An 18,574-nucleotide genomic window follows, 5' to 3' on the forward strand; every position below is an offset into this window, starting at 1 on the left:
AATATCCAGTCTGTCATCATTTCGTGGCCTTTCTCAGTCTCATTTCTTTCTCAGTGGTTCGGATCGATCTCGCCCATTTCCACGGTGTCTGTCAGTCTCTCCATTTGTCTTTCCTCATTCACTTCCCCTCTTCACTCTTCAACACATTTCATTCGTCTATAATGAAGTCTTTTCATCTTTTCCTTACTTCTCAAACCACTTATTTTTTTTCTCTCTTTTTCCGTTAAACTCAAATACCAACTAATATGATGTATAGCAACTAAATAACAGATACAGCAGTGTTGACGGTATTCAGAGTCATTCATCACGTCTATCTTAGATCTCACATCTGCTCCAGTCTCCTGTAGTTTAGATAATTGGCATGTGTTTCGAGAGCCACGGCTATTTGGGCAATTTTTAAAGATTAACGGGCAGGCACAGTAATGTGTCAGCAAATAGATTGATGTTTTGATGGATATATTTACATTTGTGGGGTTTTTTTGGAGTGTGAATTTGGTGGGCACAGTAGATGCACTGATTCCAAGGTTTTGCTTATAGGACAGTGTAAATCATAAACTTTCCACCAGGCTTTTTACTGTTTTATCTTTGTTTTTTGTCCTACAACAAGATACACTGCTCAAATTACACTTCCTTTATCGTTTCTATCCAAAACACACCTGAGAACACCTCAAATTGGCAAAACAGATGGTGACATAAGAAGTAGGAAGAAGTAAAACAGGTTTTAACTTGATCAGATTGGATTGAAATCTGATCGAGACAGATGCGTCAACCGTCATGTCTGTGCAAACAAAAAAACATTTGTTGTTGATACTTACCAATATTGACATTAGTAGACAAACTGTGTCTCCTGAGTGATTCAGGTAGGTGTTGCGCACTAAAACCGCCAGGTTTGAATGATTAATTCTCACAGAAGCTGCCCGTGCTGGGAGTTAACACCCTCGTGATCCTGTAAGGAATATTAAGAAGATTATATTCTGCATGATACACTTCAGATCTCTGTGTCAGTTCAGATTCAGCTGCTTGAAGAAACACAGACTGTGTTGAGAGGTGTTATCCATCACTGCAGAGGAAGAAGCACTACATTAACGCTCACCACCCGTACAATCCAAAAACTATACAAGTGTTTTTCCTTAATAAGAGTTTGCTGAGTTTGCTGCTGCCATGAAAGACGGTAAATTATTCATTTCTTCTTTAAATCTTCCCCTGGGTGAACCGATATTGTGTGTTAAAGCTACAGTGGGAAACAATTCATGTTAATCAGAGGCTGTATTACTATCTTATGTGTCCTATTTCTCTGTAGGGCTTGATTTATATACTTAGATTGGAAAGTTTGCTCTTCTGATTCTTGTCCTTTTGGTATCATTTGGTACCAAGCATCACAGATTGGTTAAACAAGAGTATGCTGTGTACAGTTTACTTACTTTATGGGCTCCATTTTCTGGGTTTTGAAGTTCACACAGTTTTTTTAATAAGCCGTTTCTGCCTCTCACTGCTATATGGAGCTGCCAGTGTGTGAAGCCATGCCTGGTGCTGCTTTAAAGCCTATATGTTTATGCGTTTAGCTTGTGAATCGACGCCAAGTCCAGTCCGCTGAGGAACACTTGGCAGCCGAAATAGGAAAGTTAACACAAGACAGACGGACGTGCGATTCTTGTCCTCGCTCAGTTATCGGCTGATCTGCCACACCATAGTTCTCATAGTTTACATGGCGCAAGAATGTAATCATTTACAAAACATTGAATCCGTACGCTCGTTATCTGGAGTTTCATAATCGCTCGTTATCTGAAAACAATCTGTCTGGAGATGTAGTTCAGGTACAGTGTGTCTGTGTGTAGGTGTGTGTGTGTCACTGTTTGTTTATTCACAAATGATACACTACAGTTTCTTTGTTTGACCCAAGTGTCCAGTGTGATAAGAGAAATGAAGATACAAGACAAACAACTGACAATTGCGTGTGATAGATAGATGACAGGTGTGGGAACTTTTGTGTCTTTGTCCTTCATCTCAGTTTATCTGATTTTTCCTGTTAAGAAAATAATTCGCTTCATTTCTGGCCTCAAAAACTTTGACCATCTGTCACTTTCACAGATCCCAATGGTTAGGCCAGCACCTAGCTTGCTGCTACTGGTGTGTGTGTGTGTTTGTGAATGGGTGAAAGGAGGCCTGCTGTGAAGCACCTTTTATAAAAGTGCTATAGAAATGTGGTCCAATTAATATTTACCCATTATTTCCCTTTATTTCTCATTGGTTAAGGAGGAAATGTATTATGGATGTCAGGTTTGTTAAGATCATTTGAAAAAAGAAAACAACAGAAAATTTTATTTATTTATAGAATATTTTTGTTAAATGGTCAAACCCTTAATAGCTGAAGGGAAATTCCTTCTTTGTGATCACTGATTGGGAAGTAAAAATTTCAACATTTCAACCGTTTCACGTGTGTGTGCACTTTTGCAACTGAAGCCAAATTATCCTTTTCACCTAACTTCACCTCTAATTTCTTTCTCTTCCTCTTCTCTCCTCATACATTTTCAAAACCACACCAGCCATTTGTAAACCTCCAGGGACTCGAATCCCTAATGTCATTTTTTATTTTCCTTCTCCTCCTCCTCTTCGTCAGAACTGATCCAGAATGGCCGCCTGCTGACGCTGCCTCTAGTGGCGGGAGACCTGCACTCCCTGCTGCCTGACGAAGACGGGAGGCGTCTGTACGTGGCCATGAAAGATAACCTGCTGTCTACCAGTCTGGACGACATAACGCAGAACCCACGCAAGGTTAGAACTGGAGGAGACACACAAACACATTCACGTACCATCCGAGGCAAGATGCGATATAAACATACCGCAGACACACACAGTCAAATGACAGCAGACTGAGATAACAAATGTATCAGAGCTTTGATGGGACTAATTAGTGATGATATGCGGAAGAGGGAAGTCACGACCCACTGACTAATATCTGTGATTGCCTATCTTACTCTAATTCCTTACTCTCATTATAGAAACATGCATCTTTTTTTCTTCCCTGGTCAGTAGTTTAGTAGTACTCTGCTTTCTACCTCCATAAACTCTCTTTTAATCTCCAATCTTCCACATAGACAGGAACACAATAAAATAACAGTTTCCTTCACAGTTTCATCTTTCCACTGCGTTCCAACTTGGCTGCCGCTCAGTTTAAGCTGCAGTATTGCTGCTGTTTGATAAAACATCACCTTTTCAGGAAAAAGGGACATTTGGCCTGATGACAGAGCATTCTTTCATGTATCCAGTGATGTTTGGAAAGTTTTCAAAGCCTGAAGGCCTGTGTTAGTTGTAGAAGTTAAGGCTGATATGTGCTGTAAAAAAGTGCTATTTGGACAACCTGGAAGTGGTAAAAAAGCTCATTTGTTGCCAAAGCTTTCTAACTTTTTCCAAAACAGACAAACAGATAACAACATAATGGGTTCTAGTCAGGCCACAAATAATTTCTTTAAAATTTCTCACATTCCTTCTTTCTTCACTGTCCATGTTAACTGCTCAACTGCACCAATAACCTCTGTATTGGCTGTGGAAATGTGGTGTGGGAACATCTGCAGAGACAGATCTGTACTGATATGTGGCCTCTCCCTTCACCTCCACTCCTTCTTTTTGACTCATCAGGAAACACGGCTACCTGCGTGCAGCCTGTAAATGCAGTGTTTCACTTTCTATAGCCTAGTTATTGATTCCTTGTGTCAGTGAGTGCTTCTCTTACTCTTTTTGAGTTTATTTGAACATTTTAAAGACCAAGATTTCCACATGACATCAGTGATATGAAACTTGACACCCTGAGGCAGAAGTGTACAGTCAGCTGCGTCCTTTCCTGATTCAGCTGGTCAAGTTCCCATCCTGACACATTTCACTCATCCTAGTGAGGCTGAACTAAAATGTATGTCACCACGCACCAAGTTTATGTTATGGTACAAACCAGTGGTGCAAACAACAAAATGTGTCCCACATCAGTAATAAAGTAAACTGTAAAAAAAACAGTATTCATACTCAAAGCAAACCAAGATTTGCAGCGAGAAACACGACATCTTTTGAGTCCGTTTAAACTGATCTTTTCACAAGCAGTAAACGATGACTGTTAGACAACAGTTACGGGTTTGTTAGAGTATCTATAGCTTTAACATCCAGACAGACATGCTGATGATTTGCCAGCCAGTCAGGTTGAGTTTAGGTTCACCGCAAGGACAGCGACAGGGCTGCCTTTTCATAACTCTTCCCTGCCGGAACAAATCAATACTTTCATCAGTCAGATGTAAAAACAAGCTATCACAGAGCCAAACAGGTAGGTAAGCAGACAAACAACCAGTGAGAAAGACAGACAGACAGCAGTCAAGCTGGCCAGCCACCCACTCAGCCAGGCAGTCAGCCAACAAAAGGATAGATAGTCATAGTCAACTCATAACTCAGCTCCATGCTGGCTGTAAAGTCATATATTTGTACATACAGTATTTATAGTCTGTTTATACCGTTCCAGCTTGTGTGCAGTTTTTTCCCATGGTGTTAAAACCACTCACAGTGCCATATTCTCTACATTTCTGTTTATTTTCTCTGCTACTGACATCCAGGGCTTCTTATCAGCTCAGGCCCGATTCCTACTTTTATTTATTTTTTCTTTCCACCACTTGTGCAATCTTACTAGTTCATTAAAAAAAAAAAAAAAGATTTTGACACAAAGAGATGGACATGTACCCAATTAATCCAGTCCATCTCTGTTCAGGGCAAAGTGCCCAATGTGACGCTGTTGCCTTCAGATGCATTTTTTTTCCTTGTTCAGGCTAAAACCCTCGAGGCATTCCTTCTGTGTGAGTCTACAGCTGGTAACCCACATTACACAAAGGGTCACCAAGGCTTTGAGTGACTTTTTCTTGCATTGTGCTCTTTATTCATTCTCACTACCTCCATTGTTTCCATTGTTTCTTTCTTTCCTTTTCAGCTCTGGTATTCAGTATCACTACAAAAGTACAGAAATGTAACACTATCAACATTTATTTTCCCCAGTTTGATCGTGTAGTTCCCTTTTTGCGTAAACCCACATTCTCCTTTTATGTTATACAAGCTGACAACCAGCAAGCTTTTCACACAGAAGTAAATTTCCATTAAATGAAATCTTTACCTGGTGAAAATCCTTTAGTGGTGGTCCATGTTCCTGTCAGTGTGTGGTATTTCGAGATAAGGGGGACCGCGGTCTCTAATCTAATCTGATCATCTCGGCTCCCCACCGGGCTCTGCGGGAATGACTGCATCAGGGAACTATTACTGAGCATCCAGAGATTGTTTCCTGAAAGCATCATCATTTGTCATTAATCACTTTCAAATAGTTGGTGTCACATTTTCTAGATTGAAGCAAATTCAGATTTACAAGGCAAATAAACAGCAGCTCAGTAATTTTCTGTTAGGGCCGCAGTCGAGAGTTTGTTTTAAGTGTTCATCCCTGAAAAGCCACAAATGAACAGAACACAAATGCTGGTTTCAAGCTAATTCCTGCAGCATGTTCAAAGTAGCCATATATTCTCAATATTTACTACAAATCTGTCAACTCTGCACAGAAAACTAAAATGTTTTTGAAATATTGTTCCCGAAGTTCAAGAATAACATCCATGCAAATCATTTTATTTTATGTCTTTCATTATTATCTTTGTAAAATTAGAGAGAATCAATAATATTTTACCATTTTCATCCCAAACTGATGTGAACTTAAAAACATAAGTAAAGATCCTTCATTTTCTTCAGTAAACTGTGCAGTTTTGCAATATGTAGAGATAAGAAGACGATCACTTATCGTACCAATTCAATCTCAGCTTCGCCGCTCTGGTCTCTGAGGAAATGACAGACTCAAGGAAATATTTAGATTAGTCATGTAGCTGCCATCTGATACCATGCCTCACCTCTCGCTCTCTCGATTTCTATGACTCTATTATTTCCTCTCCTATTGGCTTCACATGAAAGCCATGAAATACTCCCCACTTTGCCAGTGTATTTATTATACACTGATTACGTTTATATGCACACAAACAATGCAGCTATAAATTAATTAAGACGGCAGATACGAGACTCATATAAACACACTTGTTTTGATTATATTACTTCCATTGAGCTATTAGTCTGTTTTTGAGAAGTTACTCCACCGGTGAAGTCATTTATTTTCTGCTTAGAAGTGTCTTTTCATGGGTGATTATTTTCTCTGAACCCAAGATGAACTCATCGTCTTAAAGAACCCACAGAACCAAACCTGAAGACCTGAACCTGAAGAGGTCCGATTCTGACCCAATTCTGAGGCAACTTGTGATTTTATGCAGATATCGTGATTTAGACTCAAGTTTTAAATTGGATAAACACTTAGCATTTGTTCTGGCTTCAATTCGTTTCAGGCTCCCACAAAATAATGACATGTTACATTCTTCATATCTGCCCCTGCAGCAAAGTCAGAACAATTTTCACTTTGCTTCTAATATTTCACAGGTTCTTCTGCTTGGAAAAAGAATGAAAAAAAAGTCTATTTTGTTGCAAGTGTGATTCATTTTCTTCTATGATGGTGATGCACGCGACGAAGAGCCTACATTACACCATGAAGAACAGAACTTATAATATAGTGAACTGGCCTGTGGGCTGACTGATGTCAGAAAAACACACCAGACTTCTGTGTGGGCAAACTCTCCAACCAAAACAAATTAGCAACATATTTGCTCTCTAGCCAGCTTTTCTTTTATAATAACAGGGACACAATTTCTTCTTAGCAGCTGTCGGGTCCAATAAAAACTCAATCTCCATTAGACGCACTTGAAACTTCTGGCAAAGACAGAGCAGAAAAAAAAACAAAAACGGACATGACCTAGAACCAAGTTAGAGGAGCAAATCTAGAGCTGGAGTCTTGTTTGGGTCAGGTCGGGTCCTTTGATGGTCAATGGGTGCTCTCACATGTTCTCTTTGACCAGGAATACATAGCTTCATAACCATAAAGTCTTCAGTATCACCACCCTATATCATATGATTAGATTATACAGTTAGAGGAAATACTACCAGCTGTGTGTTAATTAAAGCAACAAACCTGATTGTTTATTCAAATTAACAACAATAGTTGCATTATCGTGCACATGTAACTGTAACCAGTGACTCTACAGTCATAAACAGTAGATTAATTAGTCATGTAGGCACCAACACTGCTGCTCTGACAGCTTGGCTCATCGCCAGGACTCAGCGGTGCTGCCAGTTGGTTTTTATTTTCTCCTCCCTGAAGCCGCCTCACGTGAGATATTAAAATCTGTCTCCTCTCCTCCTGCCGTCTTTCTTCTAGTCTGGTTATGCTGACTCTCCCTTCCTCGCTGCCTCGTAAAGCACCTGCTAATGCCGAAAGCCTTTTATCAGAAATGTAGAGTGAGCAATAAAAACTTTTGAATCTATTTCTCTCCCTCTTTGTTTTTCTTTATCTCTCTCGCTCTTTGTAGCTTTATTGGCCAGCCAGTCCAGACCGTGTCCAAGAATGCCTCATGGCTGGGAAGGATCCAGAGGTGATTCAACACACAAACACGCACACACAGAGACACAAACGCACACTAGATTGCATAAGCAAAGCAACATGTATCAAAGTAACTACTGTGTGTTACCGTGAATAGAGGTAATTGGTTTGAAAGTCACACAGGGAATAAAGAACATTTACACATTAAATGCTCCACAGATATGGATCAGTGGCTTAAAGATCAGGGTCATTTCAGCTTTTTTTAGCCTTTCCTTTTAATTTTATATGACCAAACATGAAACTGTCTAAAGACGTCTGTAATGATTAAGCAAGACAGATGCTCGAGAGATTACAATCTCAAGTGGAACTAAAGTTGAATGAATCTGATTCATTTGGGAACAGTAAACAAACGAGAGCTGCGATGCTGACAGAGATATCAAGATTCAGGTTAGCAACATTTATTCAGATAGAAAAACAACATGTGAAGTATGAACTACTGTCAGTGTAGATGGCAGCAGGATGGTCATTGATGTAATTATAATAAAATTCAACTTGGCTTATTTGCTGCTCTCCCAATATTCAGTCAATTAATATAATGTAACCACTGCCTTATATATGTAAATAAACAGGAGAGACTCACTATTTCTCACATTGTGCCCCCCCACCTCTCTCTCTCTGTCCAGCTTGAGTGTGCTAACTTCCTGCGAGTTCTGCAGCCTTATAACCAGACTCACCTGTACGTGTGTGGCACCGGGGCTTTCAACCCTCGATGTGCCTTCATAGCTACCAACGTCTTCCAACAGGTACTGCTGCAAACACTCAAACGCACATTTTCCTTTTGTGTAGCCACATAACTAGCTAGAAAGCTCTGTCACAGTGACTGGCAGGGAAATTACTGTATACAAATCATTGCATGTCTATTCTGTCTTATCTATTGTATTTAACTTTTGCAAATTACACCTGTGGCCAATCAGACATAATTTTTGTTTACTGTCAGTGAAGAATAAGAATAGGCATCAACACAAGCAAAGAAATGAGAGATGGTAAAGTGAACCAGACCAACTCAAATACAGCTGGTGTAATGGTTTCATTATAAACTAATCATGTGTGGTTCTAAAATCTTTAATATTTCTGCTGTAGACTCACCTCCTAATTGAAATTTTTTTATGCATAATGGTTTTTATCTCCCTAAGTACACTTCCCAATATAAGATTTGTGCAGTAGCATTTCCCATCAGATGTAATTTTTTAAATGAGAACCCAGTTTTGAACCCCACACACTCACATCCAAACTATACTACTACTACTAAGCTATAGCCCCTTAACTAGCTAGCTGCCAGCTGGTTTCAAACTTTCTCAGACATATGATCATACAGTATTATATATATATTGACCAAATTTAAATGAATAAAATGATAAAATACAGAAAAATCTCTATGCAATCAAGTTGACCAGAGCACACTTTTTTTAATAGGGAAGCGATATGCTGTTACTACCACACACCATACTGTGTGTGTTCTGAACCTCCAGTCCCAACCCCTATACACGGGCCTATCAGCGTGTGGTGTCTGCCCCTATACCCATATATCTACAAGGTTTTCTCCTGTCTCATCTGTCTGTAATATATACAGTGTACCTTTTGTCATTTTGGCTGCACTCTGGGGGCTACTGGACACTGACGATTTTTTATTTGACATTTGTATGTCAAATATAATGTAAATATAAAGTTAGAGCCCAAGTGTGTCTCCTTTTTTTCTTTTCATATGTCTTCACTGGCTGGTTGGGAACATTTCATATTTAAGACACATGTGGGTTATCGTCTCGCCAGAAATAGGTTATTGGTTCTAAATTCTCTCAGTTACGGGTGTGTGTGTGTGTGTGTTTCTGTGTGCATGTATGTGAGGTTTAAACCTATGTCAGTTGTGTGGGTGTGGGTATGTGCATTCCTGCATTTGTGTTTTTTTTAGGTTAAATGCATGCCTTTCAGCAGTGTGTGAGTGTGTGTGTCAGGGACCAGCTAATCCCATGAAAGGCCATGAAAGATCTGAGCAAAGGTTCAGACGTGGTGCTTAGAGGAGCCAGTGGTGCTGACTGGTTTAAGATTGGACTTCACACATTTTAAAATCCCTCCACTTAGCCCGATAACCTTCAATTAGCCACTCACTGTGTGTGTGTGTGTGTGTGTGTGTGTGTGTGTGTGTGGCAGACTAGTTCAGCAGTCTGAAAAAGTGTTTCTGCTGATTTGACTGAATCAGTGGATGAATAAAAGAATCAGTGAATGCAAGAATAAATTAAAGAGTCGCAGTCTGTTTTACTTATTCTCTCTCATCTGTCCAGCTGATTTTCTCTCTTTCAATCAAAGTGACCTCTGTCTCTGTTTTCTTCACCAGTCAGAGCATCAGACTCTCTCCTACAGCCAGACAGAGTGTGGGAAGGGGAAATGTCCCTATGATCCATTCCAAAAAACGGCGTCAGCTGTTGTTGGTAATTTGACCGTTGTTTCCTCAAATGACATAATCATCAAGAAACTATTAGAACACCACTGACCAAAATTTCAGGAACATATGTGAGGAAGGATTTGGTCGTCACATTGAATTTATAGTTATTGTCCCAGTAGAAGTAATGCAAATTCTTGGCATGATATGTTATGAATCATATGTACTCAAACAGGCAGAATTTTGGCTTAAAACTAATTGTAACTATGACCAAAACCTATTTTAACCATCACCTAAATAAGTATTGTCACAGGGAATGTGTAAATTATTTACAATATGCCTGCAATAAAAGACTTTTCCTTGTAAGTCATATTAAATATCTCTAAACCTAAAATCCATCAAAGACATCATCCATTCTGTCTTACAAAGTATCTAAACTTTTTGTTATTCTGTGTAGATGGAGAGCTGTATGCCGGCATCACCTCAGACTTCATGAGCCGGGACTCGGCCTTCTTCCGTAGTCTTGGTAAACGTCATGTCATCCGCACCGAACAGTACGACTCCACCTGGCTCCAGGGTAAGTGCAAAGAAATGTCAAAGAAAACCAGAACAAACTGTAAAACTCCTTACTTTTGAAAACCGATCTCTAACCTGCAGTAGGTGGATGTCAGGCATCTGCTTTTGTTCAGTTTTAGTACTGCAGGATTTACTGGTGCGGAGTCCTTTTAGAAATCTGCAAAATCTGGAATTTCATTTGATATCTGAGAAATGTTTCAAATATTCTTTTCAAATAATACAGTGAGTATGCTACCCAGTTACTCAGTGTCACTTTTAGAGTGAACAAACCTCATATTAGAGATTTGTCTTGCTTGTCTTGTGTTAATGCTATCAAATCACTGATGTAATGCATTCATGGTCTCCATGAATGCTAACAGTAGGTTTCCACTGACTCTTGTGGAAAAAAAATCAAATAATCAAATAAAGATATATCACAAGTAACATTTAAATTTCTATACAAAGCATCTATGTTTCTCTACTTATATACTTATATACTTAGTCTCTTTGGTGTCAAGTCATTAGGCTACTATAAATACATACTTTAAACAGCTATTCTCTTCACTTCTTGCTTTGTAAACTGCATAACCAGAGTTACACTGAACATCTTTTGCTCTAAATCAACATCACTGAAACCATCTCCAGAACGCCCGGTTGGTGTTTTATCAGGACAGCGTGTCGACGTCTGCTGCTGATAACAACGTGATACATGTTGACTCTCTCTGCTGTTTGTAAACTCAATTGTACATCTATCGTCCCTCTGCTTTGCTCTATCTCTACTCCTCGTACGCTCTTACATGCACGTTACGTGCTTCTCAGCAGAGATGGATTGCGTTACTGTGATTTATGATTTACCTATCTTTCTCTTTCACTCTGTCTCTCCCTCTCCCTCGCTCTCCAGATGCCCAGTTTGTGCGGGTTGCGCCGCTGTCTGAAACTGATAATCCAGAAGACGATAAGGTCTACGTGTTCTTCACCGAGCGCGCTCAGGAGGCAGAGGGGGCTGCTGGGAAGGTGCTCTACTCCCGAGTGGCACGTGTGTGCAAGGTATGGAGTGTGTTTGTTAGAGACAGATAGGGACCAGGTTCGTGTCCTTGTATCAGACCTCAGAACTGTCTGGATGTAGCTTATGTAAGCATGTTCGCCTGCACAGGTAGAGTACGTGCCGGTCAGCGCGTGTGAGTGTGTGTGTGTGTCTGAGCCTGCAGACGTGTGTGTTTATGTAAGAAGTGACCGTGTGATTGGATGTTCCTGTCGCCTCATATAGATAAGCATTTTGAGGTCTGTGTATAAGGAGATGTTTATTTTTGTCACTATCACTGTGTCTTCTGCTCCACTGTGATAGACTGTGAATGTTTGTGTTTGTTTGTATTTATTGATACTGTGTGCCTTTTGTGTGTATAGACAGTTATAGTCCTGCATGACTGTGTGTGTGTTTCATCAAGGATTTGTATATTAAATGATGTTTTGAAGTTCACAATTCAGTTGTGAGATAAAATTGAACTAATTTGAGGTATCATAATCATTGCAAATTATAGCCACCTTGACTAATTTAGTCAAATTACAATATAACTAAATAAAATTAACCTAAAATTGGAAATAGTTTTTATTTAGATTTTTTTCTGTGTGTGTGTAGAATGACATTGGAGGCCAGAGGAGTTTAGTCAATAAGTGGAGCACCTTCCAGAAGGCTCGTATGGTGTGTTCAGTCCCAGGACCAGATGGCCTACAGACACATTTCGACCAACTGCGTGAGTACACACACAAACATCACGACACGATAACCCGCCTAACACATTATATGCACAGTAAAACTAATCACATTAGACAGGCCTGAACCACTGGTCTCATCAACAGCTGGAGCACTGCCACTGAATGCTTCCTAAAAGAGAAATTAAGTTCAGATACTCAGTCGGTATGTGTGCGCTTGTGTTTATGAGTGCGAAACATGAGGAGTTGGAACTTCTTGTTCAAATATTTTGAGGTGACGAAGGGGAGTTTGCAGACAGAGGAAACTTAGAAGTGCTCACCCACAGCCTTGGTGTATGTATGTGTCTGAATGGTTCCACCGTTACCACGGTGATCAACAGCCCTGACGGTCACCTTGGGTTCGTCTTCGTGCCTCAGCCTTGGTAACCACGGCAACTGGCCTCAACATTCAGTTGCTGTGGGTTTATACATTATTAAGGATGTACTCTGGTTGGCTCAGTGTGTGTATGTGTTCAGGAGCAGGTCTATGTTGGCGTGCATCTGTATTTTGAATGAAGCAGGATGTTAGCCTCTGTTCGCTCTCTGTGTTGGTACGTCTGGACTTGATTTTGCAGATGTACATGTCTCAAGATTTTTCTGCATTGAACTGTGAACTAGTGGCGTTGTCTTCGAAATTAGTAACCTCCTACATCAGTGGTGAATATGCTATTAATGTACGAAGGGCAATGTATTGTTGTGTAGCATTTGAAAGGCCCTGCACACCCACACAGGTATCTTTAGTTACTGTATGCAGGGAATTATGTGAGTTCACCAAATGTCCGGTATTAATAAAAATGACTGCCTCATTTTGAACCAGGATTTTATATAGCTGGTTCACACTGACCCAGGGAGCTATGCTGATGTGGAACACATAGTAAGAGCTTTGTGGGTTATCTAAAATCCAGTGCATTTGGAGCACCACACATGCTGGGAACATTTCTTTAAGGCCAACCAGCCATCAGGAAAAAAAACATTAGCAGAGGATGGTTTCGATCCATCGACCTCTGGGTTATGGGCCCAGCACGCTTCCGCTGCGCCACTCTGCTGTAAATCACCCCAGATGGGACTCGAACCCACAATCCCTGGCTTAGGAGGCCAGTGCCTTATCCATTAGGCCACTGGGGCTTTAGTGATGTCACCTGTAGATACACAATATAGAGAGGCACATAAATAGGGAGACATATCACAACAAAGCAGTGAAAACACGAGGACAACAGGACAAAAGCAGTGATTCAGTAATCCTGTAGTTGGTGCAAATGGTCTACAAGTAGTGTTTGTGTGGACCCTTGCTGCCATGGGTAGATTATGACCCTTCAGCTGTGCTGACATGTAGCACATACTTTAACATTCATGGGAATTTCAACATCCAGTGTTTTTGGAGGTTGAACCATGAGGACTGATACTCAGGATATCTGTCTTCCAACTCTATGGAAACTAAATTGCTGGAGTACTTTAACTTTAAACTGTAACTTTAACTGACATGTGTTTACAGCCAACTAGCTTCCACTAAAACACTGTTAGCAGAGGATGGTTTCGATCCATCGACCTCTGGGTTATGGGCCCAGCACGCTTCCGCTGCGCCACTCTGCTGTCAGTCACCCCAGATGGGACTCGAACCCACAATCCCTGGCTTAGGAGGCCAGTGCCTTATCCATTAGGCCACTGGGGCTTTGCATCCTAGGGTTGACCAGTGTGATTGACTAGACACAACAACAATGGGGAAAGCACAAACATTGGTTTTAAGTAATGCAGCAATGGCCGATGAGTTCATCATAGCAGTGCATTACAAATCGGTGGCGTGCAGTTTGAAAGACATGGATTTTTACCTGATAGAGAGGGTCTAATGAAAAGATGCTATCTGGTTGTATCAAATGCTAGAGGAACTCCAAAGCTGATGTAGTTGAAGACAACAGGGCAGACAGCTGATGGACATGCAGACTAAATCGCTGAAGTACCTCTCTAAATAACTGACATGTCTTTAAGGCCAACTAGCTGCTACTAAATTACTGATAGCAGAGGATGGTTTCGATCCATCGACCTCTGGGTTATGGGCCCAGCACGCTTCCGCTGCGCCACTCTGCTGTCAGTCACCCCAGATGGGACTTGAACCCACAATCCCTGGCTTAGGAGGCCAGTGCCTTATCCATTAGGCCACTGGGGCTTTGCATCCTAGAGCTGACCAGTGTTATTGACTAGACACAACAACAATGTGAAAAGCACAAACATTGGTTTTAAATAAGCTAACGCAGCAATGGCCGGTGAGTTCATTGTAGCAGTAACAGAGAGACAACATTAAATTCTGATAAAATGATTGCAGTGATGTCATAAAGGTTGTGTTGGCCTCAGCTCGAGTTGCAAATTGGGGTCATGGAGTTTGAAAGACATGCATTTTTACCTGACAGAGAGGGTCTAATGAAAAGATGCTATCCGGTTGTATTAAAGGCTGGAAGGACTCAAAAGCTGACATAGTTGACAATAGGGCAGACAGCTGATGGACATGCAGACTAAATCGCTGAAGTGCCTCTCTAAATAACTGACTTGTCTTTAAGGCCAACCAGCCACCCTGAAAACAGTGTTAGCAGAGGATGGTTTCGATCCATCGACCTCTGGGTTATGGGCCCAGCACGCTTCCGCTGCGCCACTCTGCTGTCAGTCACCCCAGATGGGACTCAAACCCACAATCCCTGGCTTAGGAGGCCAGTGCCTTATCCATTAGGCCACTGGGGCTTCAGTGACGTCAGTTGCGGATGGACAATCTAGAGAGGTACATAAATAAGGAGAAAACATTTATGGGAATTGCATCATCCAGTGTTTTTGGAGGTTGGCCCAGGAGGACTGAAACTCAAGATATCTGTCTTCCAACTTTATGGAAACTAAATTGCTGGAGTACTTCTTTAATAACTGACATGTGTTTACAGCCAACTAGCTGCTACTAAATGATTGATAGCAGAGGATGGTTTCGATCCATCGACCTCTGGGTTATGGGCCCAGCACGCTTCCGCTGCGCCACTCTGCTGTCAATCACCCCAGATGGGACTCGAACCCACAATCCCTGGCTTAGGAGGCCAGTGCCTTATCCATTAGGCCACTGGGGCTTCACACACTATATGCTGACCAGTGTGATTGACTACACAGCAACAATGTGAAAAGCACAAACATTGGTTTTAAATAATGCAGCAATGGCTGGTGAGTTCATCGTAGCAGTAACAGAGAGACAACATGAAACTCTGATAAAATAAATGCAGTGATGTCATAAGGGTTGTGTTGGCCTCGGCTCGAGACTACAAAACTTTAACCAAATGCACGTTGCAAATCGGAGGTGTGGAGTATGAAAGACATGGATTTTTACCTGACAGAGGGTCTAATGAAAAGATGCTATCTGGTTGTCTTAGAGGCTGGAAGGACTACAGAGATGAGTTGAAGACAACAGGGCAGACAGCTGATGGACATGCAGACTAAATCGCTGAAGTACCTCTCTAAATAACGGACATGTCTTTAAGGCCAACCAGCCACCCTGAAAACAATGTTAGCAGAGGATGGTTTCGATCCATCGACCTCTGGGTTATGGGCCCAGCACGCTTCCGCTGCGCCACTCTGCTGTAAATCACCCCAGATGGGACTCGAACCCACAATCCCTGGCTTAGGAGGCCAGTGCCTTATCCATTAGGCCACTGGGGCTTCACACACTAGTTGCTGACCAGTGTGATTGACTAGACACAACATCAATGGGGAAAGCACAAACATTGGTTTTAAATAATGCAGCAATGGCCGGTGAGTTCATCATAGCAGTGCGTTGCAAATTGGCGGCGTGGAGTTTGAAAGACATGGATTTTTACCTGACAGAGAGGGTCTAATGAAAAGATGCTCTCTGGTTGTATTATTGTCTTCCAACTTTATGGAAACTAAATTGCTGGAGTACTTCTTTAATAACTGACATAACTGACAATGTAGAGAGGGACATAAAAAGGGAGTGTGCTGGGTTATTGGCCCAGTAAGCTTCCAGTCATGTAGTGAACCATCAATACTTGTGTTCAGCAGTCTTTGTCTGCAGCACAGTCTGTTTTCCTTACATCTACTGTCTGTTGCTGACATCCCCAATTCATGACAAACAAAAAAAAAACTGCTGTAACTACTGTAAGTAATAGTTTACAGAAAGAAGAAACAATATATTTCCTTACCCCCTCTAAAAGTCTTATACAGTGCATTACCATAAATGTCAGGAATATAGCTTATTATCCATTCAGTTAAATAGGTCATGAAAAATATAGATCAATAGATTATCTATTGATCTGCTGCTCTGTTATCAGAGACATCAGAAGAGGCTTGATCTCGTAATGTTTAGGAGGCCAGCGCCTTATTTATTAGGCCATCGAGGAATCAGATTTTGCACTAAAAAATGCATCGGAGCCATGTAGATAGAGAACATAGAAACAGGGAGAGCATTGTCGAGACACGACTGGTTTCTTATCTGCTGTTTTCGTAAACTGAAGATTCTCGGAGTAAACGACATGATTGCTCTGTTTGCTGAACACACACACACACACAATTATCATTTGTGTGAACACACACATGCACAGCTTTTGAGCTGTTACACACGTACTCTAGCCTCAGCCTGTCTGTGTACACAGGACAGTTGTGACTTGTCAAGAGCATAAATATTTCTACCCAGCATGCCTGTGGCCACGTTTTACACATCTGATAAGGGTGCCTACAGATTTGTTTGTGAATACACTTCTGCAACACACACACACACACACACAGAGAAAACCACAAACCCATATACAGGAGATTAAGCCATCAGGTTAAGAATGCTGTCAGTGTTGTGTTTATGCCACGCTTCGCCACACAGAAACACTACAAATCCCATAAAACCTTGAGGGTGTACGGGTCCCTCATGGCAGCAGGGCAGTGGATACCACCTGGCTGTGTGTGTGTATGAGTATGTGTGTGTTTGTGTCTGTTTATGTGAGAGTTTTAACTATATTTGTAGTTTTTGAGGTAAAGAAAACACTAGAAAGAAAGAAATCAATCAACTGCATTCAAAAGAAACCTGAGTGAGTCTTCTCTTTTTCAGCAGTAAAGAAGCAGCAATATTTGGGTTCAGCTCCTGTCTGCTGTGACACTGTTGTTGTTTTTCCAGGTGAAAAGGATTCAATACTATGTGGGACAAATCCATCTTAGTGGATGTCACAGCATGGTGAAAAATAACAATAAACATCTTCAAATAAAATGTGATAAATATACTTTTAAAATACTAAACATTGAATAACTATTTATCATTAGTAATGTCAATATGTTAATGCTGTGTATGTTAAAAGAATATGTTATAGTAACCCAAAAACTTAAAGCTAACATATGTAGGAATTGAAAAATTCTTACTTTGGTGCCATCCAGTGGTAGTATGAAGAATTGCACTGTTTCAGACAGCCATGCACACTTTGTTTTTTCTTTTTACACAAAAGGTAACACAGCACAGCAAGCAGGTCGTGAGTTTGAATCCTGTGGTTGGCTACAACTTTTCTATGTCGAGTTCTCTGATTTCTTCCCACAGCCCAAAGGCATACCGATCAGGTTAACTGATAACTTCAAATTATTCACAGATCTGAATTTGAGCATGAATGTTTGTCTGGGTTTCAGAGCTGCAACTAACAACTATTTTCATTATCAATTAAACTGCGGGTTATTTTTGCGATCAATCGACTAATTGTTTAGTCCATGAAAGGTCAGAAAGATGTGAAAAATGCTCCTCACAACTCTCAGAGCCCAAAGTGAAGTTTTTTTTATCCGACCAAAATCAAAGAATATTTAATATACTATCATGTATGATTAAAAAACAAGCCGCACATCCTCATCGTTGAGAAGCTGAAAGCAGCAAATACATGGCATTTTTGTTGGAAAATAGACTGACATGATGAATCGATTATCAAAATTGTTTCCAAAGAGTTTTCTTTCGATTGACTAATTGTTTCAGCTCTGCTGGGTTTTTGTGTCAACCTATCCCCCATCCAAGACTGTGATAAAATGTATAACGGAACCCGAACATTTCAGTCTTGGAGCGGTTTATAAAATTTCTTACAGGAAGAAAGTTAAAAATATCAACTCACCTGATAGCAAATCTTCTAAGCAACCTATAATGTGGAAAAAAAACGCTGTTAGTCGGGTAATCCTACCAAGAAAGGTGTCTTCTATAATGTACAACAGTGAAATCAAGATAGTGATGCAGGACCGTAACACATAGTATGATGGACCTGGATGTAGAGCCCTCTGATAGACTGGCAACATGTCCAGGGTTCCCAGATTAAGTGAGTGTAGATAACAGATGGATGGATGTTCACACAATTCCAGGCATTTCATTAAAT

General features: G+C 40.8%; 1 protein-coding gene and 12 non-coding genes across 17 annotated transcripts in view; 1 reads left to right on the top strand and 12 right to left on the bottom strand.

Annotated features, from left to right (window-relative positions):
* sema3h (sema domain, immunoglobulin domain (Ig), short basic domain, secreted, (semaphorin) 3H) overlaps positions 1-18,574 on the top strand; it is a 65,324-nt gene that overhangs the window by 22,947 nt on the left and 23,803 nt on the right. For all 5 annotated transcript variants that reach the window (XM_044351933.1, XM_044351930.1, XM_044351931.1 and 2 more), the window contains 7 exons: positions 2,618-2,772; positions 7,467-7,529; positions 8,161-8,280; positions 9,867-9,960; positions 10,369-10,488; positions 11,368-11,513; positions 12,103-12,217. In XM_044351933.1, the coding sequence (XP_044207868.1) occupies positions 2,618-2,772; positions 7,467-7,529; positions 8,161-8,280; positions 9,867-9,960; positions 10,369-10,488; positions 11,368-11,513; positions 12,103-12,217 (813 nt within the window). The remainder of the gene's footprint in view (positions 1-2,617; positions 2,773-7,466; positions 7,530-8,160; positions 8,281-9,866; positions 9,961-10,368; positions 10,489-11,367; positions 11,514-12,102; positions 12,218-18,574) is intronic.
* On the bottom strand, positions 13,190-13,261 carry trnam-cau. Its single transcript has one exon. It is a non-coding gene; the product is annotated as a tRNA-Met (tRNA).
* trnar-ccu lies at positions 13,268-13,340 on the bottom strand. Its single transcript has one exon. It is a non-coding gene; the product is annotated as a tRNA-Arg (tRNA).
* Positions 13,734-13,805, bottom strand: trnam-cau. Its single transcript has one exon. It is a non-coding gene; the product is annotated as a tRNA-Met (tRNA).
* Positions 13,812-13,884, bottom strand: trnar-ccu. Its single transcript has one exon. It is a non-coding gene; the product is annotated as a tRNA-Arg (tRNA).
* Positions 14,226-14,297, bottom strand: trnam-cau. The gene has a single exon. It is a non-coding gene; the product is annotated as a tRNA-Met (tRNA).
* On the bottom strand, positions 14,304-14,376 carry trnar-ccu. The gene has a single exon. It is a non-coding gene; the product is annotated as a tRNA-Arg (tRNA).
* trnam-cau lies at positions 14,792-14,863 on the bottom strand. The gene has a single exon. It is a non-coding gene; the product is annotated as a tRNA-Met (tRNA).
* trnar-ccu lies at positions 14,870-14,942 on the bottom strand. Its single transcript has one exon. It is a non-coding gene; the product is annotated as a tRNA-Arg (tRNA).
* On the bottom strand, positions 15,160-15,231 carry trnam-cau. The gene has a single exon. It is a non-coding gene; the product is annotated as a tRNA-Met (tRNA).
* trnar-ccu lies at positions 15,238-15,310 on the bottom strand. Its single transcript has one exon. It is a non-coding gene; the product is annotated as a tRNA-Arg (tRNA).
* trnam-cau lies at positions 15,743-15,814 on the bottom strand. Its single transcript has one exon. It is a non-coding gene; the product is annotated as a tRNA-Met (tRNA).
* trnar-ccu lies at positions 15,821-15,893 on the bottom strand. The gene has a single exon. It is a non-coding gene; the product is annotated as a tRNA-Arg (tRNA).

The sequence above is a fragment of the Thunnus albacares genome, chromosome 5, assembly GCF_914725855.1.
Source record: "Thunnus albacares chromosome 5, fThuAlb1.1, whole genome shotgun sequence".
Taxonomy (NCBI): domain Eukaryota; kingdom Metazoa; phylum Chordata; class Actinopteri; order Scombriformes; family Scombridae; genus Thunnus; species Thunnus albacares.